Here is a 16,441-nt window from a genome sequence, read left to right on the forward strand (position 1 = left end):
GTGTGAAATATAAATGGAATTTGACTTTTCCCTGATGCCAATATTATTTCCATTAGAGTTATTAATTAGTCTTCCCTTCCCCATACCTTTGTGGCTCTCTTTTTAGCAGGTGAATCTGTGCCTCTCTGGGAATTCAATCTGTACCATTCTAGTCTACTTCATTGATTTCATTCTTGAACCAGCAGTCCACAACATTTACATTGAGTTTTAACTTTCTTTATCTGGAAAGTCCCACATAGCAAGTTTTCCACAGCATAAAAACATCTTCCTTTCATAAAAATATCTAATTGTTAAGTGCTTAATCATGATAACGAAATTTAGAATTTGGACACATTTTCCCAGAGCGCAGGAATTTTGCTTGGTACTGATTTGTTCAGTCTTTTCACCCAGGATCCTGGTGTATTTATTTCTAGTTTTATTTCACATGGGTCCTGCTTGAGTTGTTAGAAATTGTTATTTCTAAGGAGTTTGTGACTACTGTCATTTCCCCATCACCACCCTGCTCTGGCGGCTGCTAATTATTGTTGGACTAGCAGAAGGAGAGCGATTTTATTTGACTTGGTCTACATTGTGTACGCTGCTACTTGCTGGACTCTGCTAGGAATTCTGAGATTTCAACTAATTTTTTGTGGGTGGCATCACACTTGGAAAGAGTGATACTTTTCTCTCTTCTTTTTGACGCTTACACTTCTTGCTTCTGTGTCATGTGTTGATGCATGATCTGGGTCTTTTAGAGAAATACCTGGTTAGCATATATGTGATAAAGGCATTCTTTTTTATGTGATAAAGGCATTCTTGTTTTATTCTTTATTTGAAAGGGAGTATTTCTGGCGTTTCACGCCTTTGTTCTGTTGTTGATAGTTTGAAATAGCTTTTTAAAAACCTTGTTCAGAAAGTATCTCTCGTGGAGATGACCTAGGGGAGCTAAAACCAAATCCTGTGGTTTTTTGTTGTTGTTTTGTTAAGCATGGAGGCCTCCAGTTGGAATGCTTGGGTTGTGGGAGGGGATCAAACCTCTCTGAAGTTGAATTATGTTGCGTGAATCACCTTGTATTTGCTTTAAATACCCAGAGCGATAGCTGACGTTCGGGGTTGGGGATTTAGCTCAGTGGTAGAACGCTTGCCTAGCAAGCTGGAAGCCCTGGGTTCGGTCCTCAGCACCAAAAACAAAAAATAAAACCCATCTGAAAACAGCGAAAATCAAATAAAAAACATAAAATAGAAAAAAGACCAAAAAAAAACAAGGCAACTGCACACACAACCTTTTCTATTTCACTTTCCAAGAACTCTTTAACATATCAAGTGCAGATGGCCACATTTATTATTTTTGCCTTTTCAGATGTCTCCGTGTCAATCAGCCCTTCTTCCGTGGTCACAGCCCGCCGCTTGCTGCAGTCCTGCGGTGTGGCCGCGGAGACATGGACCCTCACCCTGCCTTGCACCGTGCCCGATCCCCTCTGGATCTTGCCGTGGGCTCCGCTGGACCGCGCGAGTCCCCTTTGCACCCTGCAGCCCGGCGTTGCCCTTTCTCGGCTTTCCCCAAATCCCAAGGGAGGAGCTTCAGGACCCGGAGCCTCCTAAGGAGCCGGTTCTTTGATAATTTTTCCAATTTCTTCCCCTGCCATGTTTAGCAATTCACTCATATCTACCTGGCTTTTTAAAAACCAAAGACCGGGCCTGCAGCCCCCGGAGCTCGTACGACTGGAAACTCTGGGAGCATACTGACCCGCCCAGTGCTCTAGTAGGAAAGAGGGAGGAAAAAAGGCCAACGGGCTGGGTTTCATCGGCGCCTAGCTCCGCCCACTGCAGCAGTTGTCCAGGCGTCCTGGCATCTTTTTGGACCCTCTTGTGTCCCGTCCTTTCCCGGCGAGCTCCGCGCGGCTGCTTCCGGAAGTGGTGTTCGCCTCCTTGGAAGCGAGAGTTGTTCTGACGCTCGCGGGCTGGGTGCTGCAACCCTGGGAGCTGAGACCCCGAATGCTAGCGGGGAGGGCCTGGCTACCGCGATGGCCGAGAGTCAGGACATGTTCGACGCCATCGTGATGGCGGATGAGAGGTAGGTGGCGAGACTGGGCCGCGGCCGATGGGAGTTCCAGGCCTGGTCTCAGCGGATGGGTTGCGGGTTAGGGTACCCTCTTGCGCCTGGCGCCCTGCCGTGGGCTGCGCGGGGAGAGCACCGTATGGCCCTGCAAGTAAGTGTGGGGCCGAGATGCTAATGATTTTGCCTTGCTCCTCGCACGCCCAGTCCCGACACGTGCCCAGCTGCTCGGGACCCGCCTCTCCCGTCCCCCGCCGCCTCCGGCATCTGCTCGGCCTGAGGACTGCGTTCCTCCAGGAACGCCCCCTGCTCTAGTGGCACAGGCCTTTGCCATCTGGGAGCTGCTACTTTTCATGTTTCTTAATTGCCAGGCATACGGCAGTATTCACGGACCTGTGGATCCATGTGTCAGGCGGCATCCCTTTGTCTCCAGAGCCCCCGGGGAGCTCCCAGGGATACAGCGGGCGGAGCTGCGAGTTTTGGCCCTTTGGCTGCCTTCAGGCCCGGCCCCCAGGAGACATCGGTAGATGTCAGTTAACACAGCGAGTGAACATTGAACACTCCGTCCCTGACATTTGTTTGAGACTTGCTTTGAAAGGGAACCCAGCTGAGTAGACGTTCTCAGCTGTTTTAGCCCAGTTTAGGCAATGGATCTTGTTCTATTTGTTTTACAGATGAGAGGGCACAGTCACTCCAGGGCCATATGACGAATAAGCGGGGAGCTGTGCACTCTCTCTCTCACGGGGTGCCCCCAAACACCATCTTTCTCACTGTTGGTTAAAGCAGCCAGTGCCACTGTTGAACGCGTAAAGTCAATGCCTTTGTTACATTCCAGTTATCTCATTTTGTGATGATGTCCTGGCATTTCTCCCTGTTGTTCTACTGAGATCTGATGAAAAGACCAGTACATGTTACACAGATTTTTGGAAGCAATTGGTACAAGTGAGTGTTGCTTGTACACTTAAGAGTTTTGGCTTCTTCTCTACTGTGGCTTCAGACCAGAAATATCTAGAAGATTTGAAAAGTAGATTTCTGGGCTTTCCTCCGGACTTCTTAACCATCGGGCTCTTGGGTTTATAGCTTTAAATTTTCACTGTGTGTTTCTGGCCCCTCCAAAAAAGTTTGGAGGATCACTCATTTAGCTCGCCTTCCTCCTGTAGATGAAAAAAAGCTGGCCTCACAGGGCACAGTGTGCTTGGCCAGAGGAGACACTCAGGACAGGGGAGAGCTGAACCAGAACCTGCACCATTGGACTTTCATTTTAGACTTGTTCTGCTCTATTTTGTTTTTGTGGTTTTTTTTTTTTTTTTTTTTGGTTTTTCTCCGGTACCGGGAACTGAACTCACGACCTTGCGCTTGCCAGGCAGGCGCTTTTGCCGCTGAGCTAAATCCCCAGCCCCTCTGCTCTATTTTGTCTTATCCTCTGGGGTCTAGATAATGTAAGATAGGAAAGTTATTGCCAAAAGAAGTTCTCTTTCCTGTTTGATGAAGTGTGCTTCTTCTCCATCACAGGTTTCACGGGGAAGGGTACCAGGAAGGCTATGAAGAAGGCAGTAGTTTGGGTATAATCGAAGGAAGACAGTATGGTACCTTACATGGTGCCAGAATTGGATCTGAGGTACGTGATAACTCTCGTTTTGAAACAGACTCTGTTCCCTTACAGTTTATGGTTTACTTTGATGTTCAGTGAGATTGATCCAGAGCATCAGGCCTCTTGACACTGCGAGGCCTTTGTGTTGGAGTTAATGGACTGGACAGGGTGTTGATGGAGAAGTATTCTTAGTGTAGAACTGACTGCACACTGCTGTATGGCGATCATTACATTATGTAGCTGCAGGGTGAGAAAACAAGTCCTTGATGGCCTCAACTTACATTGGAGTGTCATGGTGCTCTCTAGTGTCTTCAGCCTCAGAGTGGGTGTCTGTGTTTACGTAGAAATTCTACTCAGGTGGCTAAGGCAGGGGATTGCTGTAGTGAGTTTAAAGCCAGCTTGAACTACCTAACAAGACCCTGTGTCACAAATCAAACAAACAAAAAAGAAATTCTGTGAAATTCATACTTTTTTTTTCCTTGTCCTTTGTCCTAGATTGGGCTTCTCTTACAGATAGATACCTGACCCTAAATGGCAGAGCCTGAGGTGAGGCAGTCTGGACAGTATCAGCTATCTCATGCCATAAAACAAATGCCTACAGCACAGGGGCTTAAAAAACACATCTGTGTTTCCCCTACACAGTTTCTGAGGGGAGGGAATTTATGAACCACCTGGCTCACATCTCAGGAGGCCACAGCCAGGATATGAGGCAGAGCTCTGGTGCCCTCTGAAGGCCTGGTGCTGGAGGCTCGAGCCCCACATGGCACACTCAGGTGACAGTAGGCACCTGTATGCTTGTTTGTACTGACACTTAAGAGCGTTGATCCAGGAGAGCAAGCAGAAATGACATTTACCTTTCACATGAGACCTCAGAAGTCAGCACTCCTTTCTCTGGGTTCCGTTGGTGACACAAGCCACCACCCTGGCAGGCAAGGGGATTGCTCAGGGCATGAAAACAGGGATACCCATCATGGAGGCCATCTTGGTGGCTGATGACTCCACCACCTAACTTCCATTGTCCACAGTTCAGCAGGTCCTTCCAGAACAGTAACGGAAACCAAGTATGGCTGCCCTTGCTTGTGCCTTGCATTTTGAGAGTTTGGTCATTAGAAAGTGTAGATAGTTGCTTATTAACCTCACTTTTCAATTTTTTTTAATTGGCAGATCGGGTGCTATCAAGGTTTTGCTCTTGTGTGGAAGTGCCTCCTGCATAGCTGTGCCAGTGACAAAGACAGGTGACGTTGGAACTGTCCTTTCTTCTTCCTTCTCAATGTATGGGCCAAGAGGAGCTCTGGGCTCGTAGCTACTCACAGTGACCTTGCTCATTGTGACTTTGCTCCATCTCAGCTTCCTCATCTGTAAAACAGAGAAAATAATAATGTCACATTTGAATATTGTCAGAAAAGTTAAAGGAAATAATAAATAGACAGCGCTGGGCACATGTTGGACATCTGATGAGCACTGATCATTGTTACTTCACAGGAGTTTTGGTTTTCCCTGCCTTGTCCCTGGAGTTGTTAAAGCACGGAGGGGGCTTTCACACACTGCATCAGTAAAGTGATAGATACTAAGTGACTTCTGTCTTACTCATCCCTCCCTTGAGCTGCTGATGAACAGATTGCAAACGTCAGCAGCTTTTCCTTAGCCAGCCAGGAAACCTTCCACTGTGTGTGACTCGTTTTCCAGTACTTGGAAGCCCTGTATAAATGTTAGCTGCCATTTGAATTGTTTTTTACATTCATGAACCATCCTGCCATGCTCTGCCTATCTGCCTGCCTGCCTGCCTGCCTGCCTCACCGACCCATTTGTGGGAGCCTGTCTCGCAGGTCTTCATTCTTAGGCTGGAAGCAAACCCTTAAGCAGGAGGTGTGTATGGCTGGGCTATTCTGCTGCTCCCAGGAGAAGGTGGGTTTAAGGCTGGTCCTGTGCAGCACGCTGGCACCTGGTGCCTGGCCCAGCATGGCAGGGAAGGTGGCATCCTCTGTCCATGTGATTTGTCCTTTTATTTGAGATATTTTGAATTTCTGCAGCCTGGGTCGTACCCGTGTTCGCAAGTAAGAACGAGGATACTTGTGACTAAGGATGGTGCTGCCAGGGTTGCCTGCAGTCTAACTTGTCCATGTTAGCTGCCTCCTCCATCTGTTTGAGCAGATGCTTAGGTTAAGCTAGGGTGTGCTGTAAAGGGTTTCCCTGAGGCCTAAGGGGGCACAGGGCAGCTGGTGGTGAGGTGGACTAGTTGTTGACAGCATGTGCTGCCACCGGGTGGCAGTCACAGCTGAGCTTGGCTCTCCACTGGATCCAAAAAGGACAGAAGCCTGAAGGGTACTGTTTCAGGGCTCTCTACCAGTCTCCCCTTCTCTCCACTCTCAAAGTTGGTGGCGCCCACCTGGGGGCACTGCTTATTTGAATGCTCTTTTGTCAGGGCAGGCAGCTGCTAGCCCTGCCCTGGAGCAAGGGTCTCCTAATGTCTTCAAGCAGTACACTCAGACTGTCAGATAGAGAAGGAGCCACTTTAAGACCACCCCATTTCCTGTGCCAACATCCCACCTGGCAGAGCCCGGAGGTCTCTGGAACATAAAGCCTCCATATCCGCAGATATTTGGATTTTCTAAGTCAGTACAATTTTTTAAAAATCAAATCCAGGACCTCACGCATGCTAAGCATGCACTCTGCCACTGGGCTGTGCCCCCAACCCAGCAGGATTATTTTTTAAAGGTGAAGGGCAAAGAGAGAATGTTCTACTTTTCCATTTTAAAAATAAGGATATTAAAGGGAAATCAGCTGCCACCTGCATGGTCTGCCCTAAAGGAGTGGGCATTTCCGCACCTAAGAAGCCGTGGAGAGCTGTTGGCAAGCAAAGGTGGCACTTTCGGCTGAGTGCTGGAGCTTCTTGCTAAACTCTTGACATGCTGCTGCTGCCTTCTCAGCAAGGGTGGTGCTGTGTGCACATGGTGCTGGCAGCTCCAAGGCCTGCCCTCCCACCTCTGGGCACACATGGGCTCTGACTGCCAGGCTGGGTGTGTCTGTGGGCGCCTCTGGCCAGGGAAGAATCCCTGCCTGTGAAGTTGGCAACAAGTGGTGGTCTTTGTAGCCTATCCGAATGCAGCCCTCATCTTGGCATCTGCCTTCAATCTCCTAGGCACTGAGGACTTCGTTGCTTTAACTGACTTGCTTTGACCATTTCCAAAGGGAGGAGAGGGAACCGTGGTCGGTCTGACAACCCACCTTGCCATAGGCGAATTTACTCTTCTGTGTATTTAAGAACACCTGAAAGAGTAAATAAAACTGAAAGGTACGATAGATATTGTGAAAGGGAAAGAAACTGCTCAATAGTAAAGAAATGCTGGGATGAGGGAAACGAGAAAAGAAAGAGTGAAGAAAGGGAAATATATATGTATATACACATACACACATACAAGATAGCTGAGACATTGTACTACTAATTTCTACTGTTTATTGAATGGGACAGTTAATGTTTAATTGTTTCATCAATCTTTCATACCTATATCTGGTAATCTAAGTAGCTACTTTGAAGATAACAGTAAGTAATACAGCAACCATTGTTGATTGCCTGTTATCTTGTTTTGAAATTCTCTATCATTTTTGTAGTTTTTGTTATTTTGTTTTTGTTCTTTTCTCTTAAAACACACACATACACACCCCTATTAGGAAGTACTCAGGAGGTCATGGTTGCTCTGAATTGCCATCAGTCAAATACCTACCATACCCCTGCTTTCAGGGGACAAATGTGGTGGAGGGCAGGAGTGCACCCTGGGTCACCTGTACCTTGAAAAGCCCCAGGCCACACGAACAGGTTATTTTTAAGGCCCCCAGGTAAGATCCCCATCTCCAGGATCCATAGAAGCAAAGAGAGTCCTGTTATTGAATACCTGCTCAATACCAAGTTCAGACTTCACGTGGGTGATTTAGTTCTCTTGAAAGTATGCAAAGTTGCTGTTTCCCAGCTTTGCAGATGACAGTGAGGTTCAGAGGAGGGAAGTGACTGAATGTCCTGGAGATGTGCCTGGGGCCGCCCACCTCCTGAGCGGGTACCTTTCTGCAGCCTCCTCACAAGCTCCTTGTCGTCCTGGCCAAGGGAACTGGGCTCTGACACCAGGGAGTGGTGCTGCCCTCGCAGGGAGGAGTCAAGTTACCTGCAGCTGAACCCCTAAAGGCTGTGAGTGCACGCTGCCCTCCTGGAAAGTCCCCAGATCGGGGCAGGCTTGTTCGTGCCCCAGCCACTCGCTTTCTCGCCTGGTTCTGTCTGTTTTGGTGTCTGTGACCAAGAGAGCCATGAGGTTGCCCCAGTTACTCGCCTCTGTGGCGGGCACGGAGGGAGGCACCTCTGTGTGCCACTGTACCTATCTGCTGTGAAGCGCTAGGTGTGGGCCAGAGCCTGTTGCTAGGAAAATAAATATTATTTAGTTTAATGGGAACATTAATCCTCAGGCTCCAAACTGGGCGTTCTTAGCACACCCATTGCTTTTAAGTGATAGTCGTGGTTATTATACAAGCTGAGCTTGTTGTGTACTGAGGACTGAAAGCCTCTATTCTGTGCTTTACAGCAGGAAGATGAAGGTCTTGGAATCATTGATTGGAATGATTCAGAAGTTCCCCTATGATGACCCTACTTACGATAAACTCCATGAAGACTTAGACAAAATCAGAGGAAAATTTAAACAGGTCTGTTTTCTACTTGTCTCTTTCTGCCTGAACGCCAAAGTATGCCTTTCTACAGGGTGGCTGGCACAGGCCCTAGGGGTTTGCTTTGTGCTGGCTGTGGCCAAGCACACCCTGTGAATAGTCCTAGAAGCAGATCGTTTCTGCCTCTGTGCAGGACAACTGAGGATGGTTAGGGGACAGGTGTTAGGACTTAGCCGAGGTCTGGTGACAAAAGCCGCAATCACAAGAGGGGTATGTTCTCATTAGTGAGCAGAAATGAGCAAGATTTTAAAATGCCATGTTTTTGCTTTTGTGTTTTCAGTTTTGTTCGTTACTCAATGTTCAGCCGGACTTTAAAATTAGCGCGGAAGATCCTGGACTTTCATTCTGAGGATGACAGATGAACAAAGATGGAACATCAAGGAACAGATGTCTGCATATTAAGTGTTCAAATAATGTCATTAAAGGCAAAACAATGACAGGGTATTCATTGTTCTGGAGGGAGGGTCCCCGTTTGGCCCCCTTCCCCGAGGTTTTCTGCCTGGGTTGCTACAGTGCTCTGGGCCCTGTCTGCTGTGTGTCTGAGGGAGCCCTGCAGGTCCCTCGAGAGGCTGCTCAGTGCTTGCTGTTCTAGAGTTGGCAGCTTCACTGATCGTTCAGCCAGGCAGGCCTGCTAGGTGCTGCCGTGGGTAGGGTTAGGATTATCCCAGGCCTGGGCTCTGGGGAAGTTACTATTTTTTTTTAAATAGAGTTGAGCTGGGTGTGGTGGTCCACGCCTGTAATCCCAACATTGGGGAGGCAGAAGCAAGAGGATTGCTGTGAGTTCAAGGCCAGCCTAAACTACATAGTGAGACCCTATCTCAAAAAAAAAAAAAAAAAAAAAACAGACAGGTTAACTGGGTAAAGTGGTTCATACCTGTAATCCCAGCACTCTGGTAGGTTGAGGGTTGGAAGTTTGCCTGGGCAGTTTAGCAACTTAGCGAAAATCTGAAAAGGATTAGAGAATGTAGCTCAGTGCACAGGCCCTGTGTTCAGTCCCGAGTCATGCAGGGAGAAACGAGACAGGGTTGATACGAGGTAGGTTAGTGGGACGACGTGACTGGTACTGTGACATTGGTTGAGACTTCTAGGCACCGTACAGAACATTGGTCCTTCCTAGGTTTTGTTCCATTGCTTCGGCGGCCCGGGAGGTAGATGCTTTTCCCTTTAGAGATGAGCAAGCAGAACAGAAAGGGATTGCCTGGTCTTGAGAGCCCAGCAGCCGAGCAAGCACTTCACAGCACCACAAAGCGCTGGGAGTGCTGCCTTCTGCTGCAGGCAGCACCGGGTCTGCTGCCGCCATGGAGCTCTGGGGCTGCCCAGGTTCCCTTGGCCGGGACATCTGAGGGAGAGGAAGAGGTGCCAGTGCCAGCCCAGAGGAGCCTCATGTGGCCTTCCCACTGTCCCCAGAGGTGGGATAAACTGCAGCATTAGGAGTGCTGGACCACAGGGCCTTAGCTATTTCCCTCATTGGAGTTTTATATTTTCTAAGTTACCTGTTTTGATAATGTATTGTTTCTTTTATTGGAAAAATAAATAAACGGCACATTTTAAAGCACAGGTCCGTCTGGTACCGTTTCTGACACCCTTCCAGCCACTGTGTGCCTCATGCTGAGCGCTGGGATCTAGGTTCAGAGGAGCATTGGTCTGGATGTGGCAGCAGTCACATCCTTGCCATCTGTCTGGTAACCGGGGAGTAGTCACTGTGAGAGGATGAGAGTGGTCCCTGCCTGGCTGGGAAATGCCCACCCTGTCAGCCAGCTCCAGAGCTGTCCCCTCCTGACAAAGCCTTCTCGCCTCTCCCACCTAGGGGTCTGAGCAACAGGGTGCTGCTTCCTCTCCTGCCGCGTGGAGCCATGGCAACCTCTGTCATCTTTCCCAAGTTTCTGTGGGCTGACCTTGGCCTGTGTCCGCCTGGCTCTCTCTGGAGCACTGCCCCAGGTCCCAGGATCCCTTGGCTCCTTGCAGCCTTGGAATGCATACAGATAGCTGCTGAGCAGTCCCTCAGCCCTCATGGCACCACTTCTAGTGCTTGGGTCAGGAACCGGTGCCCATCCTCCTGTGGCCAGTGAGACGGGAGCAGCATCTGCTGGGGAACGGCACATCGTTCCTAAGTGCAGCTGCCTCTTGCGTGTCATCCCACTGGGATGTGACACTTGAACCACCATAGGCAACTTGCAGGCAGCTCGTGCGTAAGCTACACAAGTGCACAATGGGACACGAGGAGGAACCCAGGTCCTTGCTGTCACCATCGAGCTCCTGAGCCGAGCTACAGACTGTGTCTCAGTGTCCCAGTTGTCCAGGGCTGTTAAGTTGTCATTGTTTGTGGAAGAAGTATTCTGCCTGCTCCCTCATCATCCTGCCCAAACCCGGTTCTGTTGGACAAAGACCCTTGTCCACATTGGCCGAGGATTTGTGAGCCCTCCGAATGGGATTTCATCTCTCCTCGAAGGTTCCTAAGGCGTGACCTGCTCCCTCCTGTCAGAACTTCAGCACCTTTGTGCCAGTGTGCTCGTCTCCTGGGGCCACCATGGCAGAATCCACAGGTGGGCAGCTCGAATAGACATTCATAGCTCACATCCTGGGGGCTGGGAGCTGAAGATTTAGGTATCTCCTCTTGAGGCCTCTCCCCTTGGCTTACAATGGTGTCTCCTTCCTGTGTCCTCAGGGGTCATCCCTGTGTGTGTCTGTGACCCCGTCTCTTCCTGTAAGAACCCCAGTGAGATTGGATTAGGGCCCACCCTAATGACCTCATTTTAAAGTAATCCCCTCTACAAGACCCCTGCTATGTGGGGGGGACAGCCTGTTAACCTGGGACTTGACAAGAACAAAGGCATTTTGTATAGAAGGTAAAGTCTGTTCATTTGGATTTTGTGGTCTAATAATTACAGCTGGGTAGAAGCATGATCGATCAATCCTGCACTAGTGCCTCCCTCAGAATTACTCTCTGATCACCATGTAGCTAATCAGTGACCAAATGGCCAACCTAAATCGAGGCCACAATTCACTTTTTCTTTATTTCATATTCACACCTTAAAACTTTTCCTCTATCCGGTGGTAGGACGTGAGTGAAGGGAGCAAAAGAGACAAAACGTCCTGAGTACTGAATGGCTGGTGATGGCCAGCCCCAGGTGGCTAACCTCAGGCCTGATAAGGTATGGTGGGGCTTGGGCAGTTTGCTTAAACTAGGTGTGTCTTCTCCGAGAAGGTGGGGCCTCGTTTTTCTGCTAATTCTCAGCCTGCATTGGAGCCAGGTAGCTGTCGGAGGCAAAGACAGATGGGTGTATGGAAAAGGACCAGTGCTGGCCACCTGTAGGAGAAGCAGCAACTGAATGGGCCCGTAGCTGCCCAGACGCTGTGAGCAGGTCTCTCGGATGGACATGTGGCACTCTGGAGCCCAGGGGTGAGGTGGGTGGTCAGCTCTGTCCAGGAAATGACAGACTGTGGCAATGTGCGGAGGTGGATGACTGTCCCACTAAGCCTTGGGAGAATTCTCTCCTACCTTACCTGGAAACGCCAGTGTGGCCTGGGGATGACAAAAACTGTAACACATGAGTTAACCCTGATGCCCACAGTCCGTTCTGTCCTTCACAGGCAAAGTGAAAAACAGTCCTGGTTTGAGATTCAGGAAACTGAGGTCACTGAGCCTTGGTGATTTATGAGCGAAAACAGTGCTGTGTGTCACATGGGAGTCCTAGTGACGGGGGCCAGCCCCCAGGGCTTAGTGACTCCCGGCTCAGCTGGGAAAGTCACTCTTCACTGTAAACTTCCCTAGGACTTTCCACAGGGCTGGTGACAACCATAGCCATCCTAGCCCTTGTTCCCTATCCTGGCCCCATCAGGACATCATCTTGGCTGTCCCTTGTGCTGTCACTGGACCAGCTGGGCCTAGGGTCACAGGGGTCAGGGTCTCTATTCTTTGTCCCTGTCCCTCCACTGGAGAGATTGCACCAGAGAACCAAAGCATCCTGCACGTGCTTGGTCAACTAAAGACCTGGCGAGGAGCTGGCCTGCTCTGAGCAGGGGTGTATGGGACGTGGTTGTTTCCTGTGGGTGCCTGTCCCTGAGCCAGGAGGGGCTTGTGAGCCTGCCAAGTGGCTTCCAGAGCTCAGACAAATCTGGTACCCATTGAATCTCATCCCCCAAGGACAAACTCAAGTCTGAGCCCTCTACCTGTAAAGGCAAACCTATTTGGAAATGGGATCTTTGCAGATTCTATGAAGCTGTAAGTTAAGATGAGGTATGAGGGGAGAATGGATCCTCAGTCCTGTGTGACTGGGTCCTTTTAGAGTGGAGGAGACACCCATGAAACAGAAGGTCCTGTGAAGATACAGAGACCTGACAGCTGCAGTGAGGCTCAAAGAAGCCACCAAGAAGCTAGGAGAGACGAAAGCCTGGTGACACCCAAGGCCACACCTCCAGAATCCAGAATCGTGAGATAATGAATTTCCATTGTTTTCAGCCACATCGTTTGTCATAATATGCTATGGCAGCCCCAGGAATCTGACACAAGTTCCCTCCCCTTCTGGGTGAGGGAGCTGGACACTCACTGTCCAGACTACTCCCTGCTTGGCATGGCAGAGGCCTCCTACGGGACTGTACTCAGCTCCCCTAGTCTATGCCACCACTGAGGGCCCTGCTGTCGCAGACACAGGAACTCTCCTCTGACCGGCTGCCACCTTAAGGCTCAGGCACTATGCCCAGGGGCACAGATGAGGGCTGCCAGGGAAGGCTGTCTCCAGCCTGCCTTGCCTTGGCCAATCAGGGCCATCCAGCTGTCCTGGGAGAGGACAGAGGGATGCCTAGGGCACTTTCAAATCTGTTTGGTCACGTGTGTTCCATGACACACAGTGCACCCTGGAAGAGGGAGCTGGCCCGGACCATCAGGCACGGTAGTTCCCCGAATGTCCTCTGAGCTCACTCTGGGCCAGCACAGGTGGTCAAGATGTCATTCCCTGACCCCAAGGGACTCCCAACCAACAGTATAGAACTTGGCCAGTGGCTTCCATTGCTCATACATGTTGCATCTTGACAAGGTGGGAAGCACATGTAAGCTGTAAGAGTTAATAAGGATCTCTGAAAACCAAGGGACACAGAGCCCATAGCAAACTGACCTTACTTAAGGAAAGTGAGGAGCTCCTGGGGTGTAACTTCAGGAGTGACTTGGTCCAGCAGTTTGTCTTGAGACCTGTTCCTTCTCTCTGCTCTCGCAGGGCAGACCCCATGCCAGGCTCCCTTCCAGGCAGCAGAGATGTCTGCCAGAGTCTGGAGGAGGAGGGATGCCCTCCTTGCGAGTGACTCCCCAAGTCTGCTGGTGCTGTTAGCTTTCACGTCCTCCCTTGAATGCACAGCTCTGCTCCTGTGTTCTTCTCTGGGTGTAAAGTGGCTGCTGGGTTTGAGCCTATCAGGGCGTGACCCAGAGCTGGGGATGGGGTCGGTTCCAAATGAGCCCCAAAGCTGGGGATGGTGGGTCTCCCAGAGCACAATCTGCACACTGTTTATATCAGGAGGGGGAGTTGGTATGCTAAGAAAACCGAGGTCTTTCCACCAGAGGAACCCCTGGCTGTCTTTTTGTTTGTTTGTTTATTTGAGACAGGGTCTCGCTATGCAGTTCAGGCTGGCCTTGAGCTCACTTTGTAGCCCAGGCTGGTCTTGAACTCTCAATGATCCTCCTGCTTCAGCCTCCCAAGTGCTGGTTTTACAGGTGTGAGCCACCACGCCTGGCTCCCTGGCTTTCTTTTGCCTCCCAGCTACAATGCATTGCCTCATCATGGGCTGGGAACAGCAGGACCAAGTGACCAAGGACTGGAACCTTCAAAACTATGAGACGAAATAAACCTTTCCTCTGTGAGGTGATTTTCCCAGGTATTTGCCATAGTGATGGGAAGCTGACTGACCAACTGAGCAATGAGAAGACCTCTCATGAGCTCATGTTCCTGCAGGTTATCCGCATTGTTCAGATAGGGAAACTGAGGCTCAGAGAGGCCAAACTGCACAGCCCGAATGTCGTAGAGCTGAGGTCCAAACTTAGTGTCCTTTACTGGGAACTGTTTGAAGAGTGTGTGTGTATATGGGCATGTGACCTTCCTCTTTTAACAGCTGGCCACCTTCAGACATCCATTACCAGCTGGGTGGCTGTCCTACTCCAGGCCAGGGGGCCAAGACAGTACTGACCATGGGGCTTGTGGCTCGAAGCCCAGGACTTAGGGTCACTTGGCAAAACCAGGCCTATATGTGCACCAGCCCTTGGGGGGGAAACCGTCATGTGGAGGGCATGTGCGTCCTGATGCACAGTTCCCAGGGACAGGAGTGCTGGCCCTGGACCCCAGGCCTGGAAGGATCACATACCAGCTGTGTGATCCCAGCTGTATCACTATACCACCCTGGGCCTCAGTTTACCCACCTACAACAGGGAGCCGCGAATATCTCCCTAATCCCAAACTTAACCTGCTGGTTCTCTTTGTAAATCAGGGTTCACGGGCACGCACTGCACTCGTTCATTTACCAAGCTGCCTGGCTGTTATGGTGCAAGGCTTGGCAGAGTTGACCGGTGCAAGGACGGTGTTGCCATAAAACCACATGTTTCTGTCTGGCTCTTAACAGTCTGATAACCTTAGGATCTTTGTGCCTGCCTTGTACCTGGAGGGCAGGGCCAGATCTGCAACCCTTGCCAGCGTGTCTGTCCTCTCCTCTTCCCCAGCCCACAAGGTTGTTTTGGGACCTGGGGAGGAACTGCTTAGTGTTCAGCTCTACAGTGTCACACAGTGCATGCCATGACCTTCAGCTGCCCTGGCCTCTGGAATCACAGGGGGAGGAGATGCCCAGACAATCAGCCTGGAGGGCCTAGGTCTGGAACAGGAGCAATCTGCACACACACACACACACACACACACACACACACACACACACAGCACTAGGTGAAAATGGAAAGGATTAATGGATGTCCCAGCCTTTGATAGGCCTGAGCCCACCGCAGCCCCTTCTGCAGAGCCTCTACATTCTCTCTTCCCCATCCTCCCCATGTGCCCTGGGAGTCGTGGTGACAATGCCCCCGGATGTGGGGCCCAAGGCCGGCAGGCCTGGACCTGCCCGCCCACCCGTCCACAGGCTATTGTCTGCCCCAGGCCTGCGGTGTGGCGCTGGGCTGCTGGGGCCCCAGCAGGCAGGGGGACTGTGGGAACGGATTAGAGGTCCTGGGCTTTCTTTCCCTCTCTGCATAAACTCTTGATCAAAGGCATTCCTGGGATGACAGAGCCCGGCAAGAGGCAGGCGAGGGGCCGGTCCAGCATGTGGTCCAGCATGTGGTCCAGCATGCGGGAAGGACGCACACCCTACCCCACGCTGCATTGCCACCGCTGCCCTCCCACAGGCCCCGCCACAGGCCCAGTTCCTGGCACCAGTCTCTCTTGAGGCGCAGCGGCAATGCAGTGGTGGAAAGCAGAGACAGCCATGTACTGTGTCCTGTCGAACACAGTGGCCAGGCCCAGAAGCTGTGGGATCTGGGCTCTGGTTCTGCCTCCTGCAAGCAGGGTCACAGGACAGGCAGCTAGTCTGTGGCAGTACAGAGAGAGCCCTTCCTCTGGAAGCCCATGGGCCCTGCCCATTTTGTGCAGCCTGCCCACCCGTTTGCTCCAGAATTGGGCGCACATGTCCACCTAGCCTGCCTAGGCTCTCCCCCCAAGTCCTCATCCTGACCCCCGACCCTTCCACTGTGGAGTCAGCTGACAGTGCCTGAGACTCAGCATAAGCTACCGGGGCTGGCCTGGGAACAGTGCTGCCTTCCACACAGCTGCAGGTTGCCGAAGAGGTCTGAGGGGTCCCCAAGACTTCTGTCTTCCCTCAAGGCGCTCCTAGTCAGAGCAGGAAGAGATAGGCCACCTATGGAGGCACGGGGGTGCACAGGCATCAAGGAGACCAGTTTTCCTTCAAGGTGTGAGGGATAAGCAGAAGGGAAGGCTAGGGGGAACTAGGTAACAGGACGGAGCCGGAAGCAGCCTGGTGTCTCACAGCCACGGGCAGAACCCAGGTTCAGGGAGTTGAGACCAAAGGGATGGGCCAGCCCCCAGACATGAGGATGAGCTGAAGGAGCAGGCCTAGTGGGCATGGACAGAGGG

The 16,441-nt window shown here is 51.0% G+C and overlaps 1 protein-coding gene across 3 annotated transcripts; it reads left to right on the forward strand.

Annotated features, from left to right (window-relative positions):
• The first annotated feature begins 1,849 nt into the window (after positions 1 to 1,849).
• Positions 1,850 to 8,767, forward strand: Oraov1 (oral cancer overexpressed 1). Of its 3 annotated transcripts, XM_013514212.1 has the most exons (6): positions 1,964 to 2,053; positions 2,871 to 2,977; positions 3,548 to 3,653; positions 4,791 to 4,861; positions 8,192 to 8,309; positions 8,611 to 8,767. In XM_013514212.1, exons 2-6 carry the CDS (start codon positions 2,928 to 2,930, stop codon positions 8,677 to 8,679), a joined length of 414 nt encoding a protein of 137 aa, XP_013369666.1. In that variant the 5' UTR covers positions 1,964 to 2,053; positions 2,871 to 2,927; the 3' UTR covers positions 8,680 to 8,767. The 3 variants fall into 3 exon arrangements, with proteins under 3 accessions (XP_005384307.1, XP_005384306.1, XP_013369666.1); XM_005384250.2 differs by lacking the exon at positions 2,871 to 2,977 and having other exon boundaries at positions 1,850 to 2,053; XM_005384249.2 differs by lacking the exon at positions 2,871 to 2,977 and having other exon boundaries at positions 1,908 to 2,053; positions 8,195 to 8,309.
• Positions 8,768 to 16,441: the final 7,674 nt, after the last annotated feature.

Source organism: Chinchilla lanigera, unplaced genomic scaffold, assembly GCF_000276665.1.
Source record: "Chinchilla lanigera isolate Chin_1 unplaced genomic scaffold, ChiLan1.0 scaffold00021, whole genome shotgun sequence".
Classification (NCBI taxonomy): Eukaryota; Metazoa; Chordata; class Mammalia; order Rodentia; family Chinchillidae; genus Chinchilla; species Chinchilla lanigera.

What these genes read in the sequence shown, in the direction of transcription:
- Oraov1 (XM_005384250.2), top strand. Translation starts at nt 2,004, where the DNA reads ATGGCCGAGAGTCAGGACATGTTCGACGCCATCGTGATGGCGGATGAG. An exon ending in ATCGTGATGGCGGATGAGAG is followed by an intron (nt 2,054 to 3,547) that starts GTAGGTGGCGAG and finishes TCTCCATCACAG; the next exon opens with GTTTCACGGGGAAGGGTACC. An exon ending in GTGCCAGAATTGGATCTGAG is followed by an intron (nt 3,654 to 4,790) that starts GTACGTGATAAC and finishes TTTAATTGGCAG; the next exon opens with ATCGGGTGCTATCAAGGTTT.